We start from the raw sequence: 23,278 nt of genomic DNA on the forward strand, positions 1-23,278 counted from the left end.
GGTATATTGTGTGATTAGAGCAAAAAGCTATTTATTTTTAAAGATATTATATCATTTTGAGTCAATAAATGTTTATAATAGATTAAATCATTAGAATATCATAATTTTACTCTCTGCAAAATTGTTTCTTAAACTAGCACTCATTCATACCATTTTCCAAAACAGAACCTTTGAGAACCATGTTGAATTCTATTTAGGCTACAAATGTTTCAAAGAAATGTCTAATTGGTAAACATTTCGTATTTTGTGACAATAAACTAAAAGCAAAATGTCAACTTTGCCACTTCAAAATTCTATGAAAAGGAGAAACCAAAAAATCATATACAAAGATATCCCAGGCACTTCATTTTCTATTCAAATATAACGAGGAACAGAAAGACAATAAATAAAAGGGGAAAGACTATGGAGAAAAATGGAGTACCCAAACTCATATTTTTTCTGACTAATCTTACAAGAAATTTCCAAGAATATGTTTAAAATGTTCTTTGTAGTTGTATCTAGTTAGTTTCTACATAGAAGATGTACAACTGAAACATCACCATATTTAGCACCCTGTGTGAGATAGGTGGCCAAAAGCATTGGCCTCCTTTACTGACCTCAGGTACTCAAATATTTAATACCAGATATTGTTAGTATCACTGTTGAGAAATATTTGTTCCTGCATTATAATTCAACTCATTGAAAAATACTAGACTATTCAATGTTTTTAAAATGAAGCTGAATAATAATCAACTTTTTAATATAAAAAAAATTAAATTTTGAGTTTCTTTTTTATCCTAGAAGTTTATTTTATGACAGGGATATTCAACGTCTGTCAAATGTTGATTTTTAACTCTAGTCATTTGGCCTTTGCACAAAATGTGCAGTGCACTTGATGTACATCTAGGAAGAGGTCAAGTCCCATTTCTCTAATTGGGCAAATCTCTGAAAGCAAGCCCTGCTCCAGGCAAAGCTCTGTCAATCACATCTGCCACTTCAGTGATTATGTTGCTGCAAGAAGAATTTTCATCTCAGTTGCACATTTTCCACTTTTCTGATGATAGAATTTCTGCCATTGGCAAGAAAAATACATTTTATGTGATTTAGAAAGACATAAGCACTACTAGACCAACAATCTTTTGTCCTTTAAACAAAGAAATTCTGATTGGGAAGCCTTAAAATGAAAAATAAAGACACTTCTCCATGTTGTGTTTTTTCAGTAAATACTTTCATCGTGGCTAAGAGGACCATATTGGCCATGAGAAAGAGGGGAATAATGGACTTGTTCACTACAGATACCTTTTTCTTGTATTATTGAGTAATTTTAAAAATTATTATTTTGGAGAATGGGACAATAAAACTCCTCCAAATGTAAGCCCCTCACAGGCCTGAAATTAGTAAGTCAAATATACTGATACACAATGCCTAGAACTTGATAATTCAAGATAAATTCTCCATCTTCTTTATTACTGTGTACTAACTGTGTTGCCCTTAGGAGGATGGGCATTTTAAGTGTACTTAGTCTGACTCATCTAACCCTTAATACACGGTACTGATCAAATAAGCCAGACAAAAAGAAGTTATTTTCTTTGCCTTCTTTGTCCAGTGTTGTTCCCTCATTCTCCTATAAGCACCACAGACCCCAATTTGCCTAATGACTTTCTCAGCCCTACCACCATGCCAGACTTTCTGTTTCCCACTCTGGATCAAAGCAGTTGGGGACATGAGAGCCTGCCTTTCCTGCTTTATATCTCTCTTCCACCTTTCTCTCTCAGCAGCTCTCATTAGAGACCCCAGACTAACTTCCTTCCTTTAATTTCCCTCCCACCGCTAGATTTATATTTTGAGATTTTAACCCTTAAAATTCTCAAAATAAATATCAGATGATACTAAAGTATTATTATTGATTTGGAGGATTTGATGATGACCTTGTAGATTTGTGATAAATTGTCTCTTTTTTGAGATGCATATTTAATGTATAGAAGTAAACTGGCATGAAGTTTGGGTTCCCTTCAAAGTACCTTGACAACCAAATTAAGAGAGAGAGTAAAACAGAGAGAAGGCAGGAAGGAGAAATAAAAAGAAAAATGAAGCAAATGTGATAAAATCTAGATAAAGAGTGATTTGGGGAGATGGACATATGGAGATAAATTACAGTGTTCTCTACTTTTGGATATAGCTGTCTATTTTTATAGTAAAAATTGATAAAATGTAAAACTTCTCTGACCCATTACATTTTTTTTTATAATTGTATATGGATAATTTAACACTTAAGTGGATAACTACTGAAGGACACAGACAACAGTGTAGTTTATATTACATGGGTAATATAAATCAGTGAAGGTGTCCCAACAAAGGAGTGTGTATGTGTGTGTGTATATGTTACCTCGAGTATTCTATGCACTTGCTTCAAAGAAGGGTGCTTCAGTGTTCTGCTATGGGGGACCCCAAGAAGTAAAGTTGCTAGAAATTTTCTGGTTTCATCTTATAATCAAACAATGCAGAAATAATGGACTATGATCATAGTACACTTTGTCTCTGACAATCACCACCCTATTCAAGCCCAGCAAACTAGCTTTCATTGGTCTTCTGCATACGTTTGATCCTGGTCTTAGATTGAAAATTAAGTGGGGGATAGAGAGAGGTAAAAAAGACAGCATAGGAATTTCAGTTATCCATTCATCAAGATACATGATTTTCTGGTCTTTCCATGACCTTAGTATTCTAAGCAGAGTTTTTGCCCATAGACAATCCATAAATCTGTTTTTCTTTTCCATTGATTAGAGGACTTGTGTGATATGCCTTATTTTATGTGTGTTACAAGATGGGCAGATGCAGTATGCATTGCATTGATAACCTCTTGTTTTTTTAATGGAAGTATTCTAATGACTTTTAACATTTTTGTGGATGGTAAAGTAATCTCCTTTAATACCTAGCTAGAAAACATAATATAGTTGTCACTCAGTCCAATAACAATAATGATTACATTGCTACTGAAACCTACAAATTAAATCTATTACCAACACAATACAACCGACAAAACCAGTCTGTTATTAATACAGTTTCAACATGTTGGCTGTGCTGCTTAGGTGGAGAACTGGAATATTTAGAAAGACATTTTATGACTTAGGACATGGCAATTTCTTTCTTCTCTAAAAATAAACTTTGTGTATGTAACATTCACAATAAAATCATTCTCAAACAGGAAGTGATCCCAAAGAATATCAACAAAGAAGCTCACTGAGATTTCAGGGTTTTGTATGGAACCCCAAGTAACACATAATTTCAAAATCATGAAATAGCACTGGCCTTTATAACAATCAGATATAAGATCCCAAAGTATTTTCTCATACTGATGTATATACACTACTAATTTCATTTGTTAAAGTTAAACTAAATTTACCAACAGTTAATCCTACCTTTAGGAGTTGTTTCAGTTGTTGTTGTGGTAACATTTTTCTGTGATGATCCTGTGTTTGGTGTTGCTACAGATGTTTTTGTTGTAGTAACGACAACTGATGAAAGGGTAGTTACATTTATAACACCTGAAAAAAATAAATTACATTAAAGTAGTTGTATTAACACTTACATATAGTTTTCCAATTAATAGACTAGTATATTTAAACAAGTATACTGTATATGTACTACTGCTAAACCGATCAATAGAATGTGAATTTGCAACCAATTTTCTAGTTGTAATCAATTTATCCTTAGCTGAGCATTTATTCACTAACTGCATCTACTTCTCACCAATGGCATGAATTTTCAAGACGACTGATTAGGAGTAGTTTGTGGTTTCAGAGCGATATAATTTCTGAGAAAAGCTAATGTGGAATAAATGTATAAATTTGAAATTTAATAATATTTTTAATCCAACTCAATGAACCTTTGCAAGATGAAATGCTTATGTGGGCACTCTCTGGGCAGTAGATGTTTCACTAAATATTTTTACATCACATTAAAGTTACTAAGTAGTAAAAAATCAATATTAGTATATGTCTTCTTCATATAAAGCACTCTATATAAATATGTACTATATAAAGTATAAAATATAAAACATAATAAAGACAAGAGTATACATATATACATTTACATATATACATAGATACATAACTGCAACATACTTAAAAGTAATAGGGCCACCATAAATCCACATTTTTTAATAGTTTATTTCTCTAAATTTTAACATAATTAGGGCAGGCAAAGGCACAGAAATGAAGGCAATACATTTTTAATCCATACTATATATTTATTTTAAATAAGAATTCTTAAAACTTCTGTTGAAACAAATGAGGAAATCAGTCTTCTGTAACAACCAGAGTTGGCAAAATCATCACTTCATTATTATTTTTCAAAGTGAAGTATGCAGGATTTAACTCAGTGTTCTATAAAATGATTTACTTCACATAAAATTATTGTAATTTATTAGCATTTATAAAATATTTTAGTCCTGTATTTTGTTGTTTTCATCTCTGGAAATACAGTTTTATGTTAAAAATCAACAAACAGCAAGCAAGTGTATAAAAATTTGGAAAACAATATTCACATCTATGGTAAGGCATTGTTTTTTGTTGTTACTTGGTCTGGATAGACTATATATACCATGTTAGTTAAGAGGATGGACTTTGAATAATAAAGGCATATTCAAATCCCAGTCAAACTGGGTATGTTATTGCAGTAAATACATGTCAATAGTATGACTTCTCAAATTTAAATTACATTTGAAATGTTCCTTTTTGAATCTGAGAAAAAACAATAATCTAGCATGTCAATGAAACCAACATCTCAGACGTCATGACATAGAGTATAAGTGCCATCTAATTTTATAGTCTTGAGTTGCTCGGAAGTGTTAGTTCTTAGCACTGACTGTTTATAGATAGTACATAGAAATTGCTTGAGGTATTCAGCACACGGAGAAATGTGTTCAGCACATACAGAAATGATAGAATTGCATTTTCACAGGCTTTATGGAAATCAAGTCAAAAGCTTTTTTCACCTCTGGAGGTGCACTTCACACCCTTGGTCTTACCTCCGTACCCCACAATATTCAGCAGGGAGGGAGCAGGAATACAGCCTGTTGAAGCTTATCTTTTCACCATTAGTCATTTTGTTCTGGCTATTTTTGTTTTAGTCTTAACATCCATAGATGTGACACTCATTTTAAATTTTATGTTGAGGTTGAAGAAATCACTAAAAAAAAGTAGCACTTAGACAGGAAAATTCACCTACAAATAGCCTGAATGATCCTCATCTGTGGACTGTCTAAATAGCAACATTGTTAATTTCTGAGCATAATCAACATCTTTAGAGATGTTTTCCTTCTTTCCTTCCTTCCTTCCTTCCTTCCTTCCTTCCTTCCTTCCTTCCTTCCTTCCTTCCTTCCTTCCTTCTTTCCTCCTTCTTTCCTTCCTTCTCTTCCTTCCTCCTTCCTTCTTCCCCTTCATTTCCTTCTTTCCTTTTCTCCCTCAATATTTATTAAGCAACTACTTATGTAAAAATCATGATTAGATAAAAAAGACTCTATGATTTATCACATGGTATCAAACATTACTTTTAGTCTGGTAGGAAACATAATGCCTAGGCACAGTAAATAATAAGGTATCTCATGTATAGGTTGTATAAACCAGTGTTTTTCAAACTGCAGGTTGTGATACAATTAAAGAATAATTAAATCTCTGTAGTAGATTGCAGTCAGAGCTTTTTCCAAGTTGGGAAAGAAAAGAAACAATATGAGAGTGTGGTATTGCAAATAATAGGTAAGTATTGTTTCATGAAGCTTTGGTATAGGGGTGTGTGTGTGTGTGTGTGTGTTAAGTCTGCACGAAATGTGTGCCAGGGCAAAACACATTTCTTACTGTGATTCCAGTCAAAAATATGAAAGCTGCTGGACAAACAATAAATTGGACAAGACTTTATAAGATAAAATAAGATTACCCTGCTGGTATGAACAAGGAATATTTCATGCTAGGAACTAGGGCTTGAAGAGTAATAATATATCCATACAGGGAGAGGAAAGGGCATGAGATGAGCTCTGGAGTGGAGAAGTGAAAGGTATTTTGGAGTACTGCAAACAGGTCTGTCTAGCTGGATTGCAGTGTTCTATGAAAGAACATAGTGTGCATGATCTGGGAAAATACTGGAGGCCAACTGTAGAAGACCATGAACACCCAGACCAAGATTAAGATTTTATCAAGTCACTGGAGAGCCATAGAAAGTGACCAAACAGAAATTCCACCCTAGGAAAGACAATGGGGAAATGAGTGGGGCAGAGAATGAGAAGACTCCATTTGGATCAAGCTGCAAGCCCTCATTTTTATATTTATTAATGTCCTCTGCCCTTTTGAAGTCATCATGTGACATCAACAAATTCACATCTGAGAAATGACTTTATGAAAACTACAATTAAGCAAATTTCTAACCACTGGTACAGTAAGATTGAGGTGTACTATAAGGCTTTTCCTCCTCAACATCCTTAAACATATTTGGCCCCTGATTTCTCCTGAATCAAACTTTAATTCATTCATTCTCTTTAACATGTCTATTATTAGTTCTATGGGTTGTTTAACAAACAGCGTGCCCTCTTTCGGCAACTCCTAAAAGTACTGTGTGCCATGTTCTATGCTCAATGGAAATACTTTCTGTGGGTTATCTAATTTAAAGACACAAAGAGGCTCATATTCTTATGATCACCATTTTATGGATAAGGACACTGAGGCTCAAAAAAGGTAAACAGTTTGCCAACAATATGCACTGGTAAGTGATATAGTTGGAATTTAAATTCAGGCAGCCTTGACTTCAGATAGTATTTTCTTAACCATCACATATCTGGCCATAAGAAGGTAGCCCTATGTAAAGCTACATGCCTCAGCTCCACTTGCTCTCTGCTTTTGACAGGGAGTGATAGTGACCAGACACACACATGTTTTTCTCTTATGTAACTACAATGACGAAATAGACAAAATAGTTCACTATTTTTTTCTTAAAGAAACAAACATTTAAGGTGCCACATATATACATATATATGTGTACATACACACACATAAAATGTTTCCATATTAGACTTCAAGTTTTAAAGAAAATTTCCCATTGGATAACACTATTTAGATCTGAAAAATGCAAAAAAAAAAAAAGTTTTTTCATTTAGAAAAATTTTGCAACTGGAAACTTTGTCTTACCATGTGGTGGAAAATAATTATTTCCTCTAACTACCATGGTTGAAGATTTTATAGACCATAATGCATGTAACACCAGATATGGTTTACTGTATTATCTGTAAATTCCTTTTAGGTCTTATTTGATTTTGTAATAAACCATTGGGAGGAATAGCTTATTCTAAAGTATCTTCTTTTCACAGGACATGGCGAGACACTATTTTTTTCCTCTGTATGTCAAAATGATTAAAGATAAATTTAACAAGGCAAATTGAGCCTCCTGACTTTACTTGTGCCAAAGCAGATAGTACTGCTCTTGGGATGTTGTAAGAGAAACAGATGGTATTTTGTCCTGATTCCACCCTGTCCCCATATATCCAGACTTGGAGAGCTCAAGGGATACTGTGATACCAATTTCCTGTACTACAAAGGATGAAGCATTATCTGAATATTAAGAAAATAACTATTCTAATTATTAAAATTCTATGATAGATTTTTGCTAAGGTCTTTCCATAGATTCTGAAATAGTTCTGTATTCTCTGAGGTTCAATATAGGAAATTCCTAACTGTGCACATACAGGAACTTTCATGTGAACTTTCTTTTTTTTTTTTTTATCTTTGAGAATTCAGCTTATAGCTGAAAACTAAATATATTCTATTCTGTTTTCAAATGATAAAGTCATCTACTCTTTGTAATTACAAAACATGTCTAATCTTTGTAATTATATTTTTAGGTAATTGTCAAATAGTCACTAAAAGTTAGGTTTTTGTTTAAAGGGACAGAGTCTTGCTATTTTTCTCAGAGTGGCCTTGAACTCCTGCACTCAAGGTATCATCCCACCTATGCCTCCTGAGTAGCTAGAATTATAGGTGTGCTCCATGACTGGCTAAAGTCAGAATTTGTATCCATCCTTATAATGAGTAGTGCTCTCTCCAGTTACCTTTCCTCTTTGGGACAGCGGATCGCCTCTCCTTTACTAAGTCTGCACCTAAAGTCCAGTAGAAATCCACTACTAAAGAAAGTAGATCTGGCTTTTTCTAGATCAACACAAACGTTGAAGACAGTAACTTAAAATTCTAGGATGATTTGAGATCGGGGAATAAATTTTTTAGTATCTGAATGAAATATAATCTTTGCATTTTCTAGCTTAGAAAAGTTATGAGTTTAGGGTAGTTTCAGAAGATCACAGCACCAATTAGTAAAAAAGTCTCTTTGATTTGTATTTCAGTACTCTTCAGTACATGATATACAAAAATCTGTTTTCGTTTCTAATTATACTACTTGGGTGTATGGAGTGCACTTGCCTTCTGAATTATCTCTGAGAAAATATTTGCTTGCCAGTTTGCTCCATAAACAACATTTTGGAAGGAAGGTTTAAACTCTTTAAGAAAATGAAAAAATGATTTCTTCAAAAATATATAATTACAGTACATACAAAATGCTAATTACCAGGTGGTCTTATAAATGTCAAATGTCCTATTCCTATTATTAGGTAACAATGTCATAACCTAGACCAACTAATTTATGGAATTGATGTTAAAACAATTTTATTTCTCAATAGCTTACAATGTATTATTTCTACAAATTTATACGGTCTTCATGCATCTCTACCTTGTATTTACTCCCAGCAACTCAGTCTTTTACAATTTTTAAACAAATTTATCTTAAAATAAAATAATTGCTAGATTTTCAGTTATGATTTTGTGGATTTTTATTCTCTTGTGTATCACAGTATATAATGAACAAAGATGTACTTCTTAAGTTTGCATGCAATGGCAAAGCATAAATTGGGACTTATAAATGGTAGAAGGATCCCTTTTCATAGTAATTTGTCAGTAATTGCTAACATTATAATTCTTATTGTATACTTTCTATGGCAGTAAATGACCATTAATGAAGTGTAAGTTGAAAATTTCCATCTTTCTCACATATTAAAGAGATTTATAAAAACATATGTAAATATAATAAAATATACAAAAATAGATACAAATAAAATAAAGTACTGTTCCCATATTTGCATGAAATATTCTTCGTAAAAAACCTGGCACCAACTTCTTTTTGATAATTAATTTCATATTAACATAGTTGTACACTAATGGTGATCCTTCTCTTTTGATGTGGGAGAGGTCACTTTGATCCACTGCCAACCAAATTAAATACAGCAAATTTTTTCAATTAAAAGAAAAAAAGTTATTATGTGATGATGCAGCCCAGATAATTTCTTCTGTTTGCCTTCCTCCAAAAATTGTATGATATCATATAAAAATGTATAAGTAACTCATTAGCCAAGAGTTATTTGCCTCAATAAATATTTATTCAACATCAGTTTCAACAGATGTTCAGCACAATTTTAAAATGTGTGTTTTTCCTAGAGGAACTTAGAAGTTTTTTTTCTGATACTTAAGCTATAAATATATGTGAAACATCTAGAAGATTATGCTTGTAGTTATGCCATATAAAAATGGCATTAAATAATTAGTACTATACATAGCTGGTTCCATACAATATTAAGTGAAATCAAAGTAAGGTCATGTCTCTCTGTGTCTGGCATAATCAGAAATTATTTTCTTGGAGGAAGATTTTTCAAGAGAAGCCAGATAACTCTTTTCTCAGGAAAGAAAAAAGTTTATATTCGAATAGAAGAGAAAAACCAGTAGTGCCAATAATATGAGATCCAAAAAGGGACATTGGTGATGTTACACATTAATAAGCATAATATTTTCGAAGGAGAAATCAGGGAAATCCCATTTGCAATGAAAACATCAGAGCAACTCTTGTAAAAGAGGATTTTAAATTTAAAATACATTTTCAATTAAAGCTAAAAAATATTGTAACAGGCACAACAGTTCTGAGAATGTTTAAATTTCCTATATGAAAGGACTTTGAAAGATAAGTAAGAAAATCTCATCTCTCACAGAGAGAAAAATATTCAGATAAGTGGGAGAAAGCTGCACCCAAAAGAGGAATCTCCTCAGGTTGCCAGCCATCTGTGAGGTGGGGAGGGAGTGCCAAGCCTGGCAGACTCTGAGGATGGACAGGTGTCTCAGCCACCTGGCTGCTCTGGGGAGAACAGGAAGGCAGCATTCCAGTGGTGAGTTTGTTAAACAGAAAACAATATCTGCAAAATGGACCCAAGAACCTGAGACGTCCTGGCTGACAAATGGATGGAGGTGTATAAGGTAAATTGCCTACACTCACCCAGGTGTCTTGTTCAAAATTACAGGGCCATGCAGTTATTTTTCCTTCACAAATGGATAATTCTTCAAAGATCATGTTCCATAGTAACGAGATATTTTTAGATTGTGGACTTTAGTATAAGGAGACTTTTTATATATTATAGCCAGTTTGGTTGAGGAATTTCAAATCCTGAGGTAAAAAAGGCAAAGGTTACATTTAATATTTATAAAGGTAGGAGTGGGAGGAAAAAAGAACGTCTTGGTGATGCTCCTTGGCCCTCAGACACTTGTCCTGAGATCTCTTTCTTCCTCCATACAGTTCTCTGACTCCAGAAAGGAACTATGGTTCTGCAGCTCAAAAGCTACCTTCCAACGAAGTAAGATGCTGGAGCTTAGCACATCCTTGTAGGGAGCAATAAAAGCAAGCAAGTCTCTTGGATCCATCTCATGACTTCAGACGAGGGATCACTTTGGGTGCCCTCTCAGTCCTGAGGGGAGCAGCACTGCTTTGTCCCTTCTCTGGGCTCCACATAGAGGAGGGGAAAGTAGGAGAGGGTGCAGTTCCTTTTATCTCCTGAATTAAATCTTCAGCTTTTGATACAGCTAGGAGTTGTGTCCCCACCCAAATCTCATCTTGAATTGTAATCTCCACAATCCCCATGTGTCAAGGGACAGACCAGATGGAGATAATTGAATCATGGGGACAATTTTCCCCATGCTGTTCTAGTGGCAGTTAGTGAGTCTCGTGAAATCCGATTGTTTTATAAAGGGCATTTCCTGTGCACTTGCACACATGCTCTCCCGCCTGCCACCATGTAAGACGTGCGTTTGCTTCTCCTTCACCTTCCACTGTGATTGTAAGTTTCCTGAGGCATTTCCAGCAGTGCAGAGCTGTGAGTCCATTAAACTTCTTTTCTTTATAAATTACTGAATATCGGGTACTTCTTCATAGCAGTATGAGAATGGACTAATACAGCTTTCCTCTGAACTTCAAAGGTAGCCACTTAAAATCTTAATTTTTAAACTACTGGCTCTCCTGAGCATTTCCTTGGAGACAAGGAGCGTCTCACTGGACACTTTTTACTAGCAGATCACATTAGTTTAGTATAGTGACTTGCACACATGAAATGGCATGATGGAAGAAAATTACAGACCTGGCAACTCTGACATTAGCTAACTGTGTAACTGTGTGAGCCACTTTACCTTTCTGGGCCTCCCTTTTTTAATCTGTAAAAAGTGACTGTTGAACAATGTCTCTTCAACTATGAAACGGTATTACATCTAAGGTTCAGTTACATTGTAAATATACATTATGGCAAATAATAAAGAATAACTTGCATTTATACATATCAAGGGGAAGCTTGTATTTCAGGAGTTCTACATAATCGCTCTATGGAGTTATTAACTTCTTACCTGGGAGAAATCTGTGCCCAAACGGGAATTGTGTATTTTAGGGGACAAAGATAACTACACTCATTTACAATTTGATGTTGTTGCCTAGATTAAATGTATTTCCCTTTAGTGTGTTGGTCTGCCCAGAACTAGAGAAAATGTTAAAGGCAAAATTTGAAACAGACATTTGTAATATTTTGCTTTGGAATTTTCTTTTCACCATGGAAGAGCAAGTATAAGAAGATGAAATCTTTTTTATGGATAAATTAATTCCTACCTGAATAAACAGAGCCCATATTCAATATGTTAGCCAATTCCCTTTTAAAGTGTAGTATGTGTATGTTATGTCTATAATTAGTGAAAAGCTTAGTTTCCAAAAATAGTCTACAGCATTGCACTTGAAGCTAGAACATGATATTTGGCTGAGTCTGAGATGTCTTGCTTTTCATATTACCTACTCTTATTTTTCTTTTCTCTAAATGTAAATAAAAACTATCTAGTTGATTTAAAATACTCTTTAGTTTGTATCAACTGAAAGACTAGTTATAAAGGTGTAAAATTTTAAAAGTTATTTCTGTCTTCTAAAAAATCAGAGAGAAATTTTTTGTCCTGAAAAGTTGTTTTAAGTTACAGAAAATGTAACTTAAATGACTGGCATTCCAAGAAAACAAGCACATATAACAATCATTACTTTTATTTACATTATTTGATTTTAATGACAATTTTGTGAAACAGTTGAACAGGCACTACTTGTATCTCCATTTTATAGATGGATAGACTGAGACCCTGGTAACCAATTTTGACTTTTGAAGATGCAGAGTCAGAAAGTGTTAGACCCTTGTTCAAATTCAGGTGATCTGGTCTCAGCTTCCGTGTTCTCTTTCTTTGCATTGTTTAGAGGTTTAGAACTATAATATGAAATTATGCTGCTTGTGGTTGCAGTATTCCCATGCTACTACTTTAGTATTCTGATGACATTAAAGAGTTCATTTTTCCCTTACGCTATTCCTAATCATTATGAAAATAAATGCAACAAATTAGGGTATATGATCATATGGTAATTCTATTTTTAATTTTTTGAGGAACCTCCATACAGTTTTCCACAGTGATGGTACTAATTTACATTCACAGCAACAGTGTAGAGTCATGTGACACATAACACCATTTCAGTCAGTGACCACATATGCAAGAGTAAGATGATAAAGGAGCTGAAAAATTCCTGTTGTCTAATGACAGCATAGCTGTTGTAACATTGCAGTACAATGCATTACTGACATGTTTGTGGTGATGCTAGTATAAACAAACCTGTGCTTCCAGTCATATTCAAGTATAGCATATATAATTATGTACAGTACATAACATTTGATAATGATAATAAATGACTATGTTACTGGCTTATGTATATACCACACAGTCAACCCTCCATATCTGCACCTAAAATTCAACCAAATGCAGTATTTCTGGGATACAAAACCTGTGGATATGGAAGACCAGCTTTTCATATCTGTGGGCTCCACAAGGCTGACTGTGGGACTTGAGCATGCCTGGATTTCAGTACCTGCAGGTGTCCTAGAACCAACCCCGTCAGATACCGAAACACAACTGCTTTACTTTATTATTATTTTAGAGTGTACACCTATTTATTTAAAAAAAGAAAGTTAACTACAAAGCAGCCTCTGGCAGTTCCTTCATTAGGTGTTTCAGAAGAAGGCATTGTTATTACAGGAGATGAGGGCTCCATGAATGTTATTGCTCTTGAAGACCTTCCAGTGGGACAAGATGTGGAGATGAAAGACAGTGATACTGATGATCATAGCCCCGTGTAGGGCTAGGCTAATATGTGTATTTGTGTCTTAATTTTTTATAAGTTGAAAAAGTAAAAAAAAAAAAAAAGATTGAAAACAGAAAAAAAGCTTATAGATTAAGAATATAAAGAAATAAACTATTTTTGTATGGCTGTGCAATGTGTTTGTGTTTTAAGCTAAGTGTTATTTCAAAGGAGTCAAGAAGTTTAAAAAAAAGTAAAAATGTCATAAGGTAAAAATATTACCATAAGCAAAGCTTAACTTATTAGTGAAGAAAGAAAAATATTTTTTATAAACTTGGTATAGCCCAAGTATACAGTGTTTATACAGTCTATAGTATTGTACAGTAAATTCCTAGACCTTCACATTCACTCGACACTCACTGACTCACCCAGGGCAACTTCCAGTCCTGTAAGCCCTATTCATGGTAAGTGCCCTATACAGGTGTACTGTTTTTACTGTGCCTTTTCTATGTTTAGATATATGTATATTTACCATTGTGTTCAAATTGCCTACTGTATTCCACACAATAACGTGCTATATAGGTTTGTAGCCTAAGAGCAAGAGGTTATACCATAAGGCTTAGATGTGTAGTAGGTTGCGTAAGTGCACTCTATGATGTTCACACAGTGACCTAACAAGATATTTCTTAGAATGTATCCCCATCATTACATCCATCATTAAACACTGCATGACTGTACTAGGGTTCCGTTTTCTCTACATCCTATCTAATATGTACCTTCTTTTATATTTCTTATAGTAGCCATTCTAACAGGTATGAGATGGTATCTCATTGTGATTTTAATTTGCATTTTCCCTAATGATTAGTGACACTGAGCATTCTTTCATATATCTGTTGGCCATTCATATGTTTTTACTGAGAAATGTCTCTTCAGTTCTCTTACCCATTTCCAATTGGGAATTATTTATTTTCTTTCTATAGAGTTGTTTGGGTTTCTTATATATTCTGGATACTCTTTTATGATAGCTATGGCTTGCAAATATTTTCTCCCTATCTATAAGTTGACTCTTCATTCTGTTGTTTCCTTTGATGTACAGGGCTTTTTATTTTTATATAATCCCATTTGTCTGTTTTAGCTTTTGTTGCCTGCATGTGGAGGATCAAATATAAAACAATTTTTGCCTAGTCTCTATTCTGTTCCTTAGGTTGATGAATCTATTCTTATGCTATCACTATACTATTTTAATTACTATTGGTTTGCTAAGGAACTAGCTGCACCACACTTGGGAGTTTAACAGTTCTCTGCATGACCTCAAATTCCTTCCCTAGTTCTCGCCAAGGGAGGGAGATGACCATCACAGCAAATTTTAGCAAAAATCAGAGGCTAAATCTGCCATACTTATGAATTTAAACAGTGTTCAGCCAAACCTTAAAGCCCCTCTGCCCCAAGGCCCCCATAGGCAGGCGGGCAAACTTCAACCATGCAATTCTACAGAGCAAAACAGCTGGTCCCATCCATCCTGATCAGCAACTCCACCTAACCTTAGGGCCCCTTCTGCAACCCTGTTCAACACTTAAAATAGTGGTACCACTTGACCAAGGAATAGACCCTGCAACCTGGGCCAATATGAGGTGGTTGTAGTGCCTATCTAACAGCTTAGCCTGATTATAGAGTTCAGTCAGTGGTCTTGCCACATAGCAGAGCCCAGGCAGCTGCCTCACCCAAATTCATAGCAAAGGCAGCAGGCCAGCTATCTAGAGAACTCAAAAGCAAGCTCTCGCTGACCAGGGTTGTTACCAACTGGTTCATCTAGAATCACAGGCTAGACTAAATAGTGAAAGTTTATCCCTTCCAAAGAACACCTGTGAAATTTAGAAAAAGTAGCTGTCTCCTCAAATGTACAGACACCGATGCAAGGATACAATGATTACAAAGACTTAGGAAATGATGACACCTCCGAAAGAAACTATTAAAGCCCCAACAGTAACCCTAACAGAAGATCTAAGAAATGACAGGAAAAGAATCAGAATAATTCTCTTGAAGAAGTTCAATGAACTATAAGAAAATAGAAATAAATCATTAAATGAAATTTACACACAAACATTAAATGAAACAATACACAAACAAAATGAGAAGTATGACAAAGAAATAGAAACAGCTTAGAAAACCAAATAGAAATCCTTGAGATAAAGAATACAATGACTAAACTGAAAAATGCAATAGAAAGTTCCAGCAGCAGACTCAAAGAATTAGTGAGCTTAAAGATAGAACATTTGAAATTATCCAGTCAGAGGAACAAAAAGAAAAGAGAATGAAAAAAGCTTGTAGCAATTGTGGGACACCATCAAGAGACCAAACATACACATAATGGGAATTTAAGAGAGAAGCAAAAGAGAAAAAGAAAGAGAAAAGAGACAGAAAACATATTTAAAGAAGTAATGGCTGAAAACTTCCCTAATCTGGGGGAAAATTTTAACATTCAGATACAGGAAGTGCGGATGTCTTCAATCAAATTCAATCCAAATATGAGTTCACCAAGACACATCACAATCAAATTACCAAAACACTAAAGATGAATAAAAAGTTCTGAGAGCAATACATAAGAAATACATCACATACAAAGGGATTCCAATACAACTATCAACATATTTCCCAGAATATTATTATTTAATATGTATATCCAATGTCCTTTGTGAATGGAAGAGAAGACACTAAATAAGTCAAAATAATTTATTACCAAGAAAAAAAGCAAGGGGTGGTGTAGTGTAGGGAGTAGATAACCGGGTCTGGGGACCATGTTGCCCAATTTGAGTCCAGGCCCCATCACTTACCAGCTACGTGACCATACGCAAATAGCTTAACCTTTTTAGCCTTAGTTTATAATCTACCTTATAGACATTTTGTGCATATCTAGAGATTAAAACATATAAAAATTTAAGAAGTACAGCTAACATCTGGGTTACACTTGAATTTATCATGTTTATAACTCAATGATATAAAGTACATTTTAGAGTTCTACCATTAGGTTATGTTCCTTGCTAATACTGCCCCTATATACTCAGTTAACTAGTTAACTTTGAATCAAAACTTAAGCTCCTCCTAACTCATAATTTTATTCTCTGAATTTTATAACTATATTTATTATTCTCTTTTTCTAATATCCTTTCACCATTCTTTCTAAGAAACTGTGATTATAGTTGTAAAACAAAAAGATTGCTGAATAGAAAAAGGAAAACTTGCAAATTGGGCTCATGTAGTAGAAGAAAGAGATTTTACATGCCGTGGTTGTGGTTCTGTGGGCTCCATATTAAGTGCTCTCATGCCATAGACCTTGGGCTACTGGGATCTGCAGAGTTCACACCAGGGATCTTTGAATCCATATTCACACTAAATATTGTCTATATATGGATAAAATGATTTACTCATATATGCTACTAATTTAAAATCAATAGCTTCTATTCTGATTAAAATTATATATAATTTCAGAAATTGCAAAATATTTAGTAGCATTTTATTTGTTTCCTCTATTGATGAGTGCAATTATTATATTATTATTATTTTACACGGGGGTTGTTTCACAACTTTTTTCCATATAAATGAGTTATTTATATTTTAAGAGTTGGGGGACCACTCCTCTGTGGATCTTCAATTAGTATAGCAGTAGTAGTAGAGTTTATTTAAATTCACTCAAGTCTTCATATAGCATCACAGGACAAATCCATAATTTGATAACTTTTCTTATCAATTCCCTGCAAATAGTCAGAGACTTTCTTCAAACACTGATGACTCATACTTTTTAATTAAAAATAAATAAGCAAATACCTACAGAGTAGAGGATTTATAGCTTTTTGGTTCCAGGATATACCAGTTCTAAGTGCTAGGACAAAAACATAACTTTTTCTTTTCCAAATCTCTTCCCCCAGTTTCTCCACATTGGATGTGGAAAAACTGCTCTGAACCACATGCTCAGCAAAAGCCCATCATGTATTCATTCAAGAACAAAGAAGAATTCATGATTGTCTGCTTTTTGATTTTTTATACTAGCTTTTATATAATATAGTTTCCAAATTAAAAATATTTTGAGCTATGTCATTAAGATGCCATCAAAAGAGTTACTTGTGGTGACTTAATTAGAGCGAACACATTTAGAAATAACTCTGCATGTTGTGGGACAGATGTAGCCTTTGGAGAAAGAATGAGCCTACACTGAACATTACAACATATTTTTGTATTTAGTAATAGGCAGCAGACACAGTTCCAGAATATGCTCAAAGTCTGGTTGGGAAGTATCTGCTCTGCTGACAGTGGGAGAAGTCAGGAAATTCATATTTAAAAAGAAGGAGAGCAAGAAGTAAACAGTGTATCTTTGCTTCTCAGTCAACTCAAACTTGCCTCATTATTTAAAAGTAGTACCCTGTTGTATAATATTGGCCAACTTTAATCCACACTAGAAAAACAAACCACTCCAGAATCCCTTCTCAAATTCCAAGACAAAGATGAGGACAGAAATGATAATTATCTAAGAACACATGGTCAGGTGTACCCTTGCAAGAGGTAATTTTGGAATTTTAAAAGAATGTCTAGAACTAAGAGTAAAAGAACTAAAGATAAATGAATTTTTTCTGCTGTGGAAAATAAAACAAAACTTGTTATACCTTTTTTTTTTTTTTTTTTTCCCGAAAGTGTGGGTAAGAGAAGAGAAAAAAGGTCAAGAAAAAATGAAGCATCCAAAGGACTTCCAAGAACAGAAATATTTAAAACTCACCCTTTGCATTACTGTAATATAAACCTCCCATCACCTACCAAGATTTTAATTAACTGGATTTTTTTGTCATCCATTAAGGAATGGGAACTACATTTTGGTTGTTGCTAATGTGAATTTAAACAAAAAAGTCATAAGAATTCAAATAAACATGAGATTTGACAGATGCAGGGAGCTGGGAAGAAAGGTGAGCATGAGAACTTAGTCCTCCCTCTACCACATGGGATTTGCAGATATTGGTGGCATTGGATTTTTGAGCATAGAATAAGTCTTCAATCTGAACATATTTATATTAAAGGGTGGCAATACCTAGATGATATTTGAGTTACCTAAGAATTTTTTATGCCATTAAACATTGTTTACAAGGCTCAAATCAAATTTGCTGAATCACAATAATGAGTTTGACAAGCAGGGGATAATCATAAATTTGTTCTATAACAAATTATTCCAAACAGTTTGGCTACAAATGTTCGCTTTGCAAATATGACAGGATAATCAGAACAAATAAAATCTGAAGCTATTGAATAAGTACTTCAATGCAGCCTCAATATACTTAAATCTGAGATATCACCTGTATTAAGTAATAAAGCGTTTCCTAAATGTGAAGACCACTATTAGAACAGAGCTAACATTTGTAAATTGATTTTTCTGGTTTTGAAGACAAATTCATGCCAGAACAATTAAATTTACTTCCCTGATGGAGTAACAAGGATATAAATAGGAGAAAATCAATAGACGTAATCTCATATTATGATCAATACATAATTACTGTTATCGAGACCTAAGAGATATGGTGCTTTGTATAATTAAAATTTTGTTAGTTTAGAGTCATTATAGAAAACATATAAGAATAATCGGTCTTGAAATAACTTTAATATATAGCATTAACATTTATCTGTGTATCTTTAGCTACTAATGCAGTATTTGATTTTAGACCCTCGATAAATGTTTATTAAATGCTAAATGTAAGTAAACTTTTTCCTGAATAGCCAGTATCATCAAAATATTAGGATTATTCTATCATTTTAAATAGAATTACCATCTGCTCAAAGTAGAAGAGTACAAAAATTGTGTTGAATCTATATTGATTACATGATTTACTGTTGAAACTTCATATTGAAATAAAATTTCTTGGCTTAAATTTGTTTGCAATTTTTTTTTGCATATAATTATTATTTCTAAACACATCTTTGCTCTTTTGTGACCTCAGTAGTGCTCAATGCTGAATAAATATGGATTTATGATTTTTGTTTCTCAGATAGAGGGTCACTTTAAAATCTGGGCATAGTCATAGAACATTGCCCATGTTCTTGGCATTTTTCTTATCTCTAGTGAGACTCTGTAACATTTGAAAATACTACTCTTCATATCCTCCTGGGTGATAAAGGTTGAAGTAAAAAGTATTTCATAAGTTCAGAAGAGCCATTTACCAACTATAAAAATGTCCTAAAACCTCTTGTTGATTTTAGCAGCCTTCTAGGGAGAAGAAAAGAGCTGGCGAAAGGAAATGCCAAATTTGGCTGTAGCAGCGCCTGTGGTTTAATGTCCAGAAACGTGTGTCCAAAACTTCATTCACTTTCTTAGCACCTTTATGAGTTTTTTCATATTCTTTACTATTTTCTTACTCTTTTTCTGAAAATTACCTCCCTTTAAATAATTCAGTTCAATGTTGAAAAAGAAATGTTATAATATTACCACAAAAATGGTAATAGAAATAATTATAAAAATAAATACTGTGAAAAAAGTAATTCAACTCTAGACAGGTATCATTAACTATGATGGTTTCATGCTTGAACCTTGCTCTCTTGATGTTAAAGAGTGAATTAGTGAGTTTTGGGGCATGGTAAAAACAGGAAATCACCAAACATGTATGTTCTAACTTAAAAACCAGAAGCAGATTAGAGATTTGAGTCAATGTTATTTAATTCCATGGGCATTTATGGCTAAAATTACCCTAAGTACCAGAAGTTGTACCCTATTACACAAACTGGAAATATTGCTCTAGATAAAGCTTTTTAAGGTCTCCAAATCAGTCATGAAGGATTTTGTAATGCACCAAATTATCGCTTCACCATACGAGAGAAAGTGAGTCCCATTCCATTTTCTCTCTTTCCTTTTTCTTTTTTTTTTCCCTCATATTAGCATGCCTTGGGAACTGTATTAGCATGCTTTAAGAAATAAAGTCAGAGAAGCCCAAAGATCAGTATTGTTTTAGGGACTGATAATATAGGTAGAAACTAAGGGCCATGTAGTTGATTAAAAATCACTTAATGTCTAAAGTCCCTATGAAAAGAAAAAATTATATATAAAAAAGGAAGTATAAGACCTACAATAATCTAGCTAGACTTGAGTAAGGCTTTTGATTTTTGTCTCATGTTACTACAAAAACAAGACAAAACAAGACAAACAAAAAAAAACTAGATTAATCTATAAGCCAGTAAGTAGCAAAGTCAATCTAAAGAAGATTTAGCACAGCATTGAAAAGGAATATGAACTTTACAGTTTAAAAAGTAATTCAAATCAAGTTTTTTTTTTTGAGACAGAGTCTTGCTCTGTCGCCCAGGCTGGAGTGCAGGCTCCGCCTCCTGGGTTCACGCCATTCTCCTGCGTCAGCCTCCCGAGTGGCTGGGACTACAGGCGCCCACCACCACGCCCAGCTATTTTTTTTCTATTTTTAGTAGAGACAGGGTTTCACCGTGTTAGCCAGAATGGTCTCGCTCTCCTGACCTCGTGATCCGCCTGCCTCTGCCTCCCAACGTTCTGGGATTACAGACGTGAGCCACCGTGCCGGGCCCAAATCAAGTTTTTAAAGAACAACAAGTTGAGCTTCATTTTTAAAGTCTTGGATAATACTAAGGAAAATAACAACATAAAAATAATACGAGAAATTATTGCTCATTTATAGATAAAGTTCGGAAGAAAAACTATAAAGTAAAAAACAAAAGTGGAAAAAAGATACATAAAAATTTAGTAAAATAGTATAGGAGTAAATGCATCAGGAAAGGATGTGAAACCAAAGAAACCCTAAGTAGGGAATGAGTCATTAATACGATATTTTATTTTAAAATCTTATTTTCAAATGGTACTAGAGTGAAGAGATCGTGATATGTAAGTATTAAGAGATAACTATTGCTGTTTTTTTTAAAATAGTGGTTAGATTCTTATTACAGGATGAATTCAGCTTTCATTTGTGAATTTTGAACAACAGCAAAGTTGTCAAAGAAGAGAAACAAACGTGAGTAAAGATGTAAATTGGATTCCAGGAGGAGAAGGAAAGGAATTGGAATGATTTACTGTTTAATCTGTAGAAACAATGTCTGAAACGAAATTTAATTCCAACCAAATTTACATATCTATATCATTTGTCTATCTTAATTTTCTGATCTGTAAATGAAAGTAAAAAGAATTTCAGCCTAAAATTTCTGTTTCACTGAATGAAAAAAAGTGTTTATTTTCCTAATATTAAGACAAAATAAATAGGCAAATCTAGTTTATGAACAATGTAACTCTCTTGGAGACATATCAAGGAATGTAAATTATAATTATAAACTAAATCAATTAGTAAAATATCTCTGTCATGAAAATAACATGATACTTTCCATAATTACAGTGTATCACTTTTTTTTTTTTTTTTTTTTTTTTTTTTTTAAAGACAAAGTCTTGCTCTGTTGCCCAGGAGTGCAGTGGCACAATCTCAGCTCACTGCAACCTCCACCTCCCAGGTTCAAGTGATTCTCCTGCCTCAGCCTCCTGAGTAGCTGGAATTACAGGGATCCACCACCATGCCCAGCTGGCCGGGCTGGTTTTGAACTCCTGACTTTAGGTGATCCACCAGCCTTGGCCTCCCAAAGTGCTGGGATTACAGGCATGAGCCACTGTGCCGGGCCTATACATAACAATTCTTAAACTCTACATTTAAACATTTAATGAATCTTTTTCATTCATTTAACACAGATAATTACAGAATGCCTATGTGTACTAGGGCTGTGCTAGGTGATGATATAACATTAATTGTTTACTTTCGTTATCAATTCAAATAATTTACTTATATATCTTATATTCATTATACTACCATTTAGCATGTTTTACAGGTATGTTCTTAGAGATATTGAACGCATTATTTTAAAAATATCCTCAAGTGTACATTTTGTTTGCAGAAAAGATTTTTTTCGGTTGTTAATTAGACTTTGGAAGTTAATGTTCCATTTTATTTTAAGTTACAGAATTAAAAAATCTATTTATCTTGTAAGATTTTAAGTTTAATTTACAAATGTGGTTATTCCATTTACTAATGTAGTGAATGCAATCGTCACCCTAGAGACCCTTTAGCTTTAATCCCATTTATATGTTTTGTTCAGTAAACTCCCTTAAGTATTCAAAACTATTATTAATTGAAGATAGTTAACATATACCACTTTGACTGCTTTTAAGGGTTTTGTAGAACTGACATATGTAAAAGTATTTTGTAAACTCTCAATTAAATACACAAATATGGCATTATTATTATTAAATTATAATGTCAGATGTGTTACCATATTGAAATGATTCATCAAAGAACAAACTGCACGACTTTGCTCATAAGTACTTTAATAATTGTTTGATTAGTTTTTAAGATGTTTATGTTTTTTTAAAGTACTTTTTCTGCCCTGAATTAGATGGGATTTGAGGAAAATCAAATTTAGGTGAATTAAAGTCCTCAGAAGAATTTAAACATTTCTCCAACTAATGATAGTCTGCCTTAAGCACCAAGAAGCATTGTAAGCAAGCTTCAGTTTGGGCTTCAGAAGACAGCCTCATGACAAACCTTTTATCCTCGCCTTGCGACAAGGACCCCATGCAGAACAAGCATTTTGAAGTGTGCAGTTGGCCACAAATCCTTGGGGCTATTCTCAAAAATTCTGATATAAACATATTTCTATTTCTATTATTGCATTAAAGGAAAGTACTTACTTAAGTCTACCAAATTTTTTGATTGCGTTATGTTTATTTTTCTTACTGATTTGTAGTTTTTTTTTCTATATTAAGATGAGTCATTTTTTTGGGTGGTTA

The 23,278-nt window shown here is 33.7% G+C and overlaps 1 protein-coding gene across 2 annotated transcripts in view; it reads right to left on the reverse strand.

The window, feature by feature from the left end:
• The window catches only part of EMCN (endomucin), a 115,842-nt gene that overhangs the window by 79,086 nt on the left and 13,478 nt on the right, over positions 1-23,278 (reverse strand). For both annotated transcript variants that reach the window (XM_007999391.3, XM_073017513.1), the window contains exon 2: positions 3,399-3,524. In XM_007999391.3, the coding sequence (XP_007997582.3) occupies positions 3,399-3,524 (126 nt within the window). The remainder of the gene's footprint in view (positions 1-3,398; positions 3,525-23,278) is intronic.

Source organism: Chlorocebus sabaeus, chromosome 7, assembly GCF_047675955.1.
Source record: "Chlorocebus sabaeus isolate Y175 chromosome 7, mChlSab1.0.hap1, whole genome shotgun sequence".
Taxonomy (NCBI): Eukaryota; Metazoa; Chordata; class Mammalia; order Primates; family Cercopithecidae; genus Chlorocebus; species Chlorocebus sabaeus.